Genomic DNA, 12,041 nt, shown 5'->3' with positions numbered 1-12,041 from the left:
GCTTCCTTTTCTGCCTCTTTGTGAGCATCCTGAAACCATGGTTTCCAGATACAGAAAACAACCCAATACAAACTATTCCATGACCTATGACTTGCCCTGTAGGCCAAAGTAGGTCTGTTTGTATTATGTTCAACACTGACAAGAAATAATTTTCTGATGAAGTATTTTGTTCAACACAGTCAATATGTACTACTCAAATAGTATATAATCTTGTTCTCCAGGACAGATCTGTCTGATCTCTGATGGTATATTTACCTTTTACCCTTCCTTTAAGGATGCATGATTAGTACTACTTAAGAATCTAAAGCACTCTGCTAGCCAGAAAGACTAACATTATGGGAAGAGAATTGTGGTAAATAAAAAAATCATTCACAGTTAAGGTCCAGTCTACAGACGTAACAATTTAGGATGATGTAATTTTTTTTTTTTTTTTTTTTAACATGAGTAGGGGAAGAGGAGGGACAAGAGAGAAAAAGTATTAAGTATTTCAGGAAGTATTTTCCAATACTTGAGTTAAAACAAACCCCAAAGTCATAAAGAAATCAGTTTTATAATACATTATATAAACAGTATGTTTTCTATTAAAAAAAAAAAAGAGAAAAGTGACATGAAAAACATGGTTTATTAGAAAAAAATTGATAAACTGACCTCACCAAAATTTCACATTTTTATATTTCCTAATATACCAGTAAGAAAACAAAAAGACAAGCAACAGACTGAAGTATTTGCAAATACATGTCTGAGGTGACTTGTATCCAGAATACACAAGTTCTTACAAATCAAGAAGAAAATAACCCAATATAAAAATGTGCTACAGTCTAAATAGATATTTCACTAAAGAATAAATGAATAAATAACAATACACAAAATAAGCTCAACATTAGTAGTCATTAGGAAAATGCAAATTAAAACCGCAGTGAGGTATCATTTCACACCAGCTAAAGGCAAGACAGTAACAAAGGAGATGTGGAAAAATAGGAACCCTTGTACACTGCTGGTGGGAATGCAAAATGGTACAGCTACTTTGGAAAACAGTTTTTATTTCTTAAAAAGTTAAATATAAGCTTACCATAAGATTCAGCAATTCTACTCCTAGGTATTTATCTATCCAAGAGAAATGAAAACATATGTCTACCCAAACACTTGCAAACAAATGTTCACAGCAGCACTATTCACCATAGCCCAAAATTGGAAACAATGTCTATCCAATGGTAAATGAATAGACATAATATGGTACAGTCATACAGTGGAATCCTACTTGAAATAAAAAGGAAGAAACTACTGATACACACACACACACACACACACACACACACACACACACACACACACACGTCATAAACCTCAAAAACATTATGCTGAGTGAAAGAAGCCAGATACAAGAGATGACAAACTATATGACTCCATTTATGTGACATTTCCAGAAAATACAAATTTATAGAGTCTATCAATTAGTGGTTGCCTGGGAACTGGGAAAGGGAACGGGGTTAATGTTAAATAGATGCAGAAATCTTTCTGAGGTGCTGAAAATGTCCTAAAACTGATTCATGGTGAGGGTTACACAACTTGCTACATTTACCAAACATTACTGAATTGTACACTTGAAATGGGTGAATTTTATAATATATAAAATATGACTCAATATACTTGTTTTTAAAAAAAAATTTAAAAATCCACAGACTGCTGCTTTAGAATTTCATCTAGTATCTCTCTGAATTAAGGTGGCAAAAAAAAAAAAAGTTCTGGCCAGTTTGGGTACTCATCTTAGGTTTATACACTCAATAAAATGAAACATTTTAAATAAATTATCCATTTGTTGTAGTTATTAGGTTTTATTAAGCAACACTAAAAATAGATAATTCAGACAAAGATCTTGTTACGTATGTTTCCTAGGACTGCTATTTCTATACCAAAGAAAAGAGAAAACCCTTTTGCAAAGACAACAGGCCTATATATATATATATATATAATTTTTTTTTTTTTTTTTTTTTTTTTTGAGACAGAGTCTCACTCTGTAGCACAGGCTGGAGTGCAGTGGTGCGATCTCGGCTCACTGCAACCTCTGCCTCCCAGGTTCAAGCAATTCATGTGCCTCAGCCTCCTGAGTAGTTGGGATTACAGGTGCACGCTACCACGCCCAGCTAATTTTTTTTTTTTTTTTGATATGGAGTCTTGCCCTGTTGCCCAGGCTGGAGTGCAGTGGCATGATCTCAGCTCACTGAAACCTCTGCCTCTTGGGTTCAAGGGATTCTCCTGCCTCAGCCTCCCGAGTAGCTGGGATTACAGGCACCTGCCACCATGCCCAGCTAATTTTTTTATTTTTAGTAGAGATGGGGTTTCACTATGTTGGCCAGGCTGATCTTGAACTCCTGACCTAGTGATCCCCCTGCCTCAGTCTCTCAAAGTGCTGAGATTACAGGTGTGAGCCACTGTGCCCGGCCAATTTTTGTATTTTTAGTAGAGACAGGGTTTCACCATGTTGGTCAGGCTGGTATCAAACTCCTGACCTCAAGTGATCCACCCACCTCGTCCTCCCAAAGTGCTGAGATTACAGGTATAAGTCACCGTGCCCTGCCACATTTTACATATTTTAAAAACTGGTATGATTTACATATGTAAAGTATATAAATCTTTGGTGTATAGCTTAATTATTTTTATACATGTGAGAGCCTTCAAAAAGTTCACTGAAATGCATCTTATGAAAAAACTATGGAGGAATTTCAAAAAGTTTTTGCATCAAAATAAATTCAGACTAACTTATTATAAGATGTCTGAACAGGATATAATTTGAGGCATTAAGAACAAGATATTAGGTTGAAAAGAACCCTTATCAGAGCAACATGAATTCTGCTAAAATTGAAGCAAGGGCAAAGAGCAAAGTTATGGTGAAGCTTGGGTGGAAGAATGGTAAAATCATTAATGTTTTATAAAACATTTATGGAGACTGTATTAGTCCATTTTCACACTGGTAATAAAGATATACCCAAGACTGGGTAATTTATACAGGAAAGAGGTTTAATGTACTCACAGTTCCACATGGCTAGGGGCCTCACAATCAGGGCAGAAGGCAAGGAGGAGCAAGTCACATCTTACGTGACTTACTCCCCTTTACAAAACCATGAGATTGCGTGAGATTTATTCACTATCATGAGAACAGCACAGGAAAGACCTGCCTCCATGATGCAATTACCTCCCACTGGGTCCCTCCCACAACACTTGGGAATTGTGGGAGCTATGATTCAAAATGAGCTTTGGATGGGGACACAGCCAAACCATATCAGAGACAATACCCTAAAGAAATCAGCAGTTTACAAATGGATAACTTCTTTTAAGAAGGTATGAGACAGTGTTGAAGATGAAGCCTGCAGTGGCAGACCATCCACAAAAATTCATCTTGTTTGTATCCTAATTGAAAAGGACAAATGATTAACAGCACAAACAACAGCCAACATCACAGATGTCTCAATGGGTTCTGCTTACACAATTATGACTGAAAAATTAAAATGGGGGCAATCTTTCCACTAAATGGGTGCCAAAACCATTGTGCCCAGATCAGCTGCAGAAAAGAGCAGAGCTTTCAAAGAAAATTTAAAACAAAATGAGTAGGATTAGGATCCTGGAGCATTTCTTCAAAGAACTGTAATGGGATGAAAAGTGGCTTTACCAGTACAATCCTGAAGACAAAGCACAACCAAAGCAAGGGCTACCAAGAGGTGGAAACAGTCCAGTCACAGCAAAAGTGGACTCATCAAGAGCAAGTGTCATGGCAACCATTTTCTGGGGTGATTAAGGCATTTTGCTTGTTGACTTTTTGGAAAGCCAAAAATGATAATGCCTGCTTACTATGAAAGTGTTTTGAGCAAGCCAAAGCTTGAGCAGAAAACCACCTGGGAAAGCTCCACCAGATAATCCTTTTCCACCACAACGATACTCCTGCTCATTCCTCTCATCAAACAAAGGCAGCTTTGCAAGTTTAGATGGAAAATCCATCTTACAGTCCTGATTTGGCTCTGTCTTCTTTTTGTTTTTTAATCTTAAAATCTGTAAAAGGCATGCATTTTTCTTCAGTTAATAATGTAAAAAAGACTTCACTGACATGGTTAAATTCCCAGGACACTCAGTTCTTTAGGGATGGACTAAATGGCTGGTATCATCTCTTACAAAAGTGTCTTGAACTTGATGGAGCTTATGTTCAGAAATAAAGTTTATATTTTTTATTTTTACCTTTTACTTATATTTTCCATGAACTTTTTGAAGTCTTCGCATGAGCATAAATCCATGTAACTATCATCCAGACCAAGATACAGAAAGCTCCCTTAGTCAATAATCCTACCAAAGGTAACCACTACTTGAGTTCTATAATCATAGAAGTGTGATCATTTTGTTTCTATGAACTTTATATAAATGTGCATACTTTATACAGAAGGCACTCTTCTGAGTCTGACTTATGTTCAATATCACATCTGTGAAATATATCCATGATGTTGTAACAATAGTGTGTTCTTTTTCATTGCTGTATACAATTTATTTATCAATCCACTGTTGATGGACATGTGAATGGTTTTCAGTTTTTAGATATTATGAATAAAACTGATAAAACTTTATTTTATCTGTCTTCTCATAAACAAAAGCACTCATTTCTCATAGGCATTCTCTCCAGAAATCGAATTGTGAGGTTTTAGGTAACATGCATATATAGCTTTATATACCTTTGATACATCTTGTCAAACAACTTTACAAAATGGAGTACCAACTTATTAACATACTCCCACCATCAATGTATAATTTCAATGGCAACATATCCTTATGTTGCTTGCCATTGCCATTTCTTTTAATTTTGTGGGTTCGGGTATAGCAATATTTCACTATGTCAAGAACAGTGAAGAATCTGTAAACTAACAAGCTTGGATGTGGGAAAAGGATATGAAACTTCTGGGTCAGAGATGAAAGACAGTTCATTACTCAGAGCAATAGCAGTAGCCAGAGGATCAACATTGTACCACTTTCCTGAGCCCTAATTCCCACAGGGCAACGTGAAGAGGTCTAGGTGATACCTGTACTTGTAGATGGTTGCAGTATAAGAGAGGCAATCTGTGTCTACAGATTAGTTTGCATTTTCCAGGATTTTATACAAATGGAATAATATCGTATATCTATATTTTTAATCTGGCTTCTTTCAAATAGCATAATTATTTTAAGATTCAAGTATGTTGCTGTGGTATTCATAACTCATTTCCCTCTGTAGCTGAGTAGAATTCCATTGTATGGATACACAATTAATTTGTTTATCCATTCACCTGTTGATGGGAATTTGGGATGCTTACAGTTACTGGCTATTACAAATAAAACTTTGATGATTATGTATATATTTTTAAGAACATATGCTTTCATTTCTTCTGAATAAATTCCACTCATTTTTTGACCTCATATTTCTCTTACATATATTATAATTAAATACAGTCATCCCTTGGTATCTGCAGGGAATTAGTTCCAGAAACCTTGGAGCTATCTGCAATAGGATACCACAATCTGCAAATGCTCAAGTCCCTTTTAGTTGGCCATCTATATCCGTGGATGTGGAGCACAGATACAGAGGGTTAACTGTATAGGTATATATCATTATATATCACATACAGATATTATAATTTTTTAATATATAGATGTATTTAAAAGAATCGTAAGAAATATTAACCTTTGGAGAGAGGTATTAGGTGTAGAGAGGAGAGTGGCTTTTATTTTTCCTTCCGTATTTTTTGTTTACAACAGTGTTAGCCTTACAGACACTGAGAGGAAAAGCATATCTGGCTTTTATAGGAGTATAGGAGTCTTAGACATCATTTCATAAGCTCTACAGTTAGCATTTTTTTGGGTAAAATAATGAATCTCAAGAGATATGTCTGTTCAAGAAGAGTAAAGTAATTTTATATTCTTTTCAATAAACTAAAAAGAGGTCAAGAGAAGATGAGAACAAACACATGAAGAGACTTCACCACCACCAAAATGAAAATTCCTAAGTTTGGAAATGAGGGCTCTAGACTCAAGCAGGTGACTAATCTATTACGGGGCACTGTCTACGTACCACACTGATGGTAAGTCTAGCTAAATGCATATTACAAAAACTTAAAACAAAACTTAAGGGTCAATTTCAGCTTTTTTTTGTCTCTTTCAAATCTGTTTAGTGTCTTTGCTATCTAGTATCAGTACAGCTGAGTAACAATGTCCTCTCATGGAATTTTTACACATTTCTGATTCTCTATGTAATTCATGAAGTCACGTGAAACACATCATGAAACTTCCATAAAGTCTAAAGCAGTTTCTGTCCCTATGGACAACTAACACTGTATATGACCTGTATAGCAGAGATGTATCACCGAGGGGTGACTTGGGCCAAATGAATCCAACACCAGGATAAGATTTCAGAATGAAGGTTGGGATTGCCCTTTTTCTATAGGCTTTGTAGGCCATGACAATGTTAACTGTAGAGCTTATGATCTCTGTTGCAACTACTGAACTCTGTTGTGGTAAGCAGTCATAAGTAAATAAATGAGTGTGGTTTTGCTGCTATGAAACTTTATTTACAAAAACACAGTGTGCTGAATTTGGCCCATGGGCCCTGGTTTGCTGACTGCTGTCTTGGAGAAATAGAAATCTCTTAAGATCTCCATTTTTCCCCCCAACACCATTACATTGCTAATTGAATAAAGGCTTCTGATTAACCACTGAAAAATACATATTGCCAGTTGTTAGCAAATAATGATAAATGCTGTTTACACATTCCATATATCAAAGAGAATTACAGTTTATAATTTTGGAAGAAATGAAATTCTGAGATACTAGTAAGTCCAAAACTGTTTTGTAACTGGCTCATACTACCATCTCATATAGAGCTTACTTTAAATAAGCCCCCACCCCACTTTTTCTGGGTAATCTCTCCTATGAGAAGACTATATTCTATAGTAAGATGAAGAAAATTATCATTAGATTTACTAACTACATTGTTATTTTTGTTTAAAGCTGATATCACAGATTGGTTGGTTCATGCATATATTCATTCATTAGTTCATGCAACCAACAACTATGGAGCCTCTACTGAAGTCTTCTCAGTTGCTATGTCAAAAAGTTGAGATTCTAGTAGTCAGACCAAAACATATACACAGTAGCTGCACATAACACAAAGCAGACTGTTGCCAACACAAAAAGAGAATGCATACAAAGTACTAGGAGACTCTAGAAGCAGCAGCAATTACTTGTGGCTGGGAGGTGATTGGAGAAAGTTTTATGAAGGAGGAAGTATTTGAGTTCAGCCTGGGAAGGTGGCTAGGAATTAGATGGAGACAGTTTGGTAGTTGCCTCAGAGCTTGAGTCTAGTGGTTAGTTACATGTGGTCCTGACGGCTTTCTGAGATCAACAGCAAAACATTAAATTAACCAGCTTGCTTGTTCCATTCTCTCTTCCCATAGTCTGTTCAGTTCTGGCACTGCTCTGAAGGTACAGGATACAACTAGGGAGGAAGCACTTGGCTAATACAAAAGTGGAACAGTTCTGGGATACACTTGGGGCTAAGGGAAGCCTGAGGAAGAGTTGAGTCGCTTTTAAACAAATGAGAAGGTCCTTGATTAACACAGTGAAAAAAGGTTCTAAGGGATACACATAAAATATAATGGGGAGTAAGTAGGAAGAAGACGGTAATATAGAATGTTAATGTTAAGTAGTGACCGAGACTCATAGCCCTGAATTAACATTGTTCATTCAGACTGACTACATAGTTCCTCATTGAAACAAAGCTTCTCTGTCTTCTACTAAGTGTTCAGTGCCTTTCTCAAATAATAGAGCCAGAATTTTCTTAGAAATCATTGTAGCTTAGTTAGGAAGTAAGTTGGGACATACTATTATGGTTGGTAGTTACAGTTCCCTATTTATATATGAGCAAGGATTTATATGCTTCTTTTTGGAAAAGACTCAACTTGCCTGGAACTTTTCATAATGTACAGCTGCGGTTTGGATCTGTGTCCCCGCCCAAATCTCATGCCGAGTTGTAAGCCCCAATGTTGGAGGTGACTAGATCATGGGGCAGATTTCCTCCTTGCTGTTCTTGTAATATGAGTGAGTTCTTGAGAGAACGGGTCATTTAAAACTGTGTGGAACCTCCTCCTCCTGCTGTTCCTCCTGCTCTGGTCATGTGAGGTGCTTGTTCCCCCTGTACCTTCTGCCATGACTGAAAGCTCTCTGAGGCCTCCTCAGAAGCCAAGCAGAAGCTGCTATTCTTCCTGTACAGCCTGCAGAACCATGAGCCAATTCAACCTCTTTTCTTTATAAATTATTTAGTTTCAGGTATTTCTTTATAGCAGTATAAGAATAGACTAATACAACAGCATTCTAGGATTCTAATATGGCATGGTAGTTGGGGATCGACATAGAAGGTTCTAGGATAAAAAATTTACTGTCAGTACACAAAAGTGAATAATCTTTAAAAATTAATATTAAAATCTTCCATAGTTACTCATCTTTCAGATGAGCCATTTCCCCTATAATCACACCTGATGACAGATGCTGATGGTCTCCCAGAGAACAAACAACAGGTAGGAAAGGGAAATGGGAATGGCAAGAAGCATTACACTATCAGCTACATAAGGAATAATTATCAGTGAGATAATCTATCCAGGCCTTCATGAGGAAAGTAAGAAAAGCAAACATAACTTTGATTTTATAGTCTGGACAAAGTCCAGATTATGACATATTTTGAAAAGTCAGAATGTTCAACTATTCTGCAAAAGTCCCAAGTTTGAACTATTAAGGAGCAATTTAGCTGTAGTAAAAACACCCCTTGACATCAATTTTGAGAAGAGTAGCTGCTAAAGAATGATGACTCCGTATTTCAACCACTTAACCCTCAGTATCATTTCTTTCTTTCATTTTTTTTTAAGAGACAAGGTCTCACTATGTTGCGCAGGCTGGTCTTAAACTCTTGGCCTCAAGCAATCCTCCTGCCTCAGCATCCCAAATTGCTGGAACTACAGGCATGAGCCACCATGCTATATCATTTCTGATATGGTTTGGCTCTGTGTCCCCACCCAAATCTTATCTTGAATTGTAATCCCCATGTGTCAGGGACCTGGTGGGAGGTGATCGGATCCTGGGGGTGGTTCCCTCATGCTATTCTTGTGATAGTGAGGTAGTTCTCATGAGATCCGATGGTTTAAAACTGGTAGTTCCCCTGTGTGCTCGCTCTCTCCTGCAGCCTTGTGGAGCAGACACTTGCTCCTCCTTTGCTTTCTGCCATGATTATAAGTTTCTCAATGCTTCCCCAGCTGTGTGGAACTGTGAGTCAATTAAACCTCTTTTGTTTATAAATTACCCAGCCTCAGGTAATATCTTTATAGCGTGTGAAAACGGACGAATACAATTTTTTTTTTCACTGAGTTTGCTAGTGGTGTTGCAGAATTATTCTTTAGAAATGTAGCCACCTGGTGATTCTTCTATGAAATGGTAGCCAGGATATTGTGAAAATACTGAAATTCATGGGATGTGGAAAAGCTGAATTCTTGCCTGCCTTCCACTTTTACAAACTATGGATGATGATTTCTGATAATACAAATTACACTGAGATATGCCCATTTTAATAATGTTTTTTAAAACTAAGATTGTAAGAACTAAAACCTCAAACTAAAATTCTTTCAAAGACTTCTGATTGAGCGAAAAGACTTTTTGTAGTTTGATGGTATATTTTATAGGCTGTTTCTGAATTTCTATGTGTTTTTGTACACTTTGGGAGCAGAACTAAGCAATTCGAGGAAGATGAACCTTCTCCCAGATTCAGATAATATATACACGTACGTTACCCTAATACAAAAGAACAGCTTAGTCAAAAAAGATGAATGGAAAATTTAAATACTGTCAGGGTAGGATTTATTTTCATTTCAATATATACTGGAGTAAATACTGATTATTTAACAACAACAACAAAAACTTACCTGCTACTGAATTTGGCCTTGGCATGAGATACAAAGGAATAGACTGTACTGATTGAGATAACACTGTTTCCAAATTTCTCTCTGGGATCTTATTCAGACTATAGGTGGAAGCTGTCATATTTTCATCTACTCGATACAAACAGGAGTCCATGCTGGATTTTTGAGATTGCCAAGGTTTTATGTTTCCTCCAGATCCTAATTCTTTACTGCTTTCCCCAGCATATTTTGTGCGTTCCACATTTTCAGAATAGCTTGTTAATGTAGCTGGAAAAAAAGAGTAAAATGAATTTAATAAAGCCACATACATACAGTTATTAATCTTTGACAAAGTTGATAAAAATATACATTGGGGAAAGGACACCATTTTCAAAAAATGGTGCAGAAAAACTGGACTGCCATATGCAGGGGAATGAAACTGGACCCCTATCTCTCACCATATGCAAAAATCAACTCAAGATACACTAAAGACTTAATCCTAAGACTGGAAACTAAAAATACTAGAAGAAAACCTACAGAAACTTTTCTGGACATTGGTTGAGGTAAAGAAATTATGACTAGGACTTCAAAAGCACAGGCAACAAAAACAAAAAGAGACAAATGCAACTAAAACTAAAAAGCTTCTCACAGCCAAAGAAATCATCAGCAGAGGGAAAAGACAACTTGCAGAATGGGAGAAAATATATGCAAACTATACATCTGACAGGACTAACATTAAGAATATACAAGGAACTCAAACAACTCAACAAAAACTTCACAAATAATCCCATTAAAAAGTAAGCAAAGGACATAAACAGAAATTTTCCAAAAGATATAGAAATGGCCATGTACACACAAAAAATTTCTCAATATTAGTAATCATCAGAGAAATGCAAATTAAAACTACCATCTTATACCAGTCAGAATGGCTACTATTAAAAAATCAAGAAATCACAGACAGTGAGGATGCAGAGAACTCTCATATACACTGTTGGTGGGAATATAAATTAGTACAACCATTAAGGAAAATATAGAGATTTCTCAAATAACTAAAAATAGAACTACCATTTAATCCAGCAATTCCACTACTAGGTATCTACCCAAAGGAAAAGAAATCCATATGTCAAAAAGATATCTGCACTTTAATGTTTACCACAGCACTATTTACAATAGCAAAGATATGGAAAACCTACATGTTCATCAACAGATGAATGGATAAAGAAAATGTGGTATATGCACACAATGGAATATTATTCAGCCATAAAGAGAATGAAATGTCTTTTGTAGCAACATGGATGGAACTAGAAATCATTATCTTAAATGAAACAAGTTAGATGTAGAAAGACAAATATTCCATGTTCTCACTCACAGGTGGGTGCTAAAAAAAGTGCACATATTGAAGTAGAAAATGGAATGACAGACAATGGAGCCTCTGAAGGGTTACAGGATGGGGGAAAGGTGGATGAGTAATTACTTAATGGGTTCAATGTACATTATTTGGGTGATGAATGTCCTAAAAACTTGGACTTCACCACTACGCAATTTATGCATGTAACAAAACTGCCTTGTACTTCACTGATTTATAAAATTTAAAGAGTGAATTTAAAAGAAAATCTAAAGTAGAGATTAATCTGTTTATGATTATGTAAATTCATGACTAGATAATATTTAGTAACATTATTTTTAAAAGTTACTGATGATCATTTCACTTCTATCATGATGTATGAATAACTGAAACCAAAATACAGTCATCTCTCACATATTTCAAAAACTCTGTATCAATAAACTAAAAAAATTCATGTATCAGTCCTAGAGGACCTACAGCTCGGGCCTATTAGTGGTAAAATTTTCAGAATTTCATCAAAAGGGAATTTATATAATCTTCACAGATTGCTGGAGAGACTCAGAGGTCCCTGAAAGATCTCTATATTCTTTTTATTCTGTTCTTTTCCTCATTTAAATGTATTTCCTTGCTTCTAATATGTAACAAAGAATTAGAATAAAATAAGCAGTCCCTAAGTAAGAACTAATATAAGAGACAGAACCCGCCCAAATAAGTAAGCAGTAACAGGCTCTTCTTGTACAGATGGCTAT

General features: G+C 36.0%; 1 protein-coding gene and 1 long non-coding RNA gene across 18 annotated transcripts in view; one reads left to right on the top strand and one right to left on the bottom strand.

The window, feature by feature from the left end:
- Positions 1-12,041, bottom strand: part of LOC105483054 (tetratricopeptide repeat, ankyrin repeat and coiled-coil containing 2) — a 475,702-nt gene that overhangs the window by 183,980 nt on the left and 279,681 nt on the right. For all 14 annotated transcript variants that reach the window (XM_011743607.3, XM_071083397.1, XM_011743615.3 and 11 more), the window contains one exon: positions 9,972-10,235. In XM_011743607.3, coding sequence (XP_011741909.2) covers positions 9,972-10,235 — 264 coding nt within the window. The remainder of the gene's footprint in view (positions 1-9,971; positions 10,236-12,041) is intronic.
- LOC105483051 (uncharacterized) overlaps positions 1-12,041 on the top strand; it is a 136,611-nt gene that overhangs the window by 85,241 nt on the left and 39,329 nt on the right. The window contains exon 6 of one of the 4 annotated variants that reach the window (XR_011615937.1): positions 5,949-6,089. The exons of the other annotated variants lie outside the window; for them this stretch is intronic. This is a non-coding gene — a long non-coding RNA (uncharacterized lncRNA). The remainder of the gene's footprint in view (positions 1-5,948; positions 6,090-12,041) is intronic. 4 annotated transcript variants of the gene reach the window in all.

Source organism: Macaca nemestrina, chromosome 17 (assembly GCF_043159975.1).
Source record: "Macaca nemestrina isolate mMacNem1 chromosome 17, mMacNem.hap1, whole genome shotgun sequence".
Lineage (NCBI taxonomy): Eukaryota > Metazoa > Chordata > Mammalia > Primates > Cercopithecidae > Macaca > Macaca nemestrina.
This window is presented reverse-complemented; position numbering and strand designations above follow the sequence as displayed.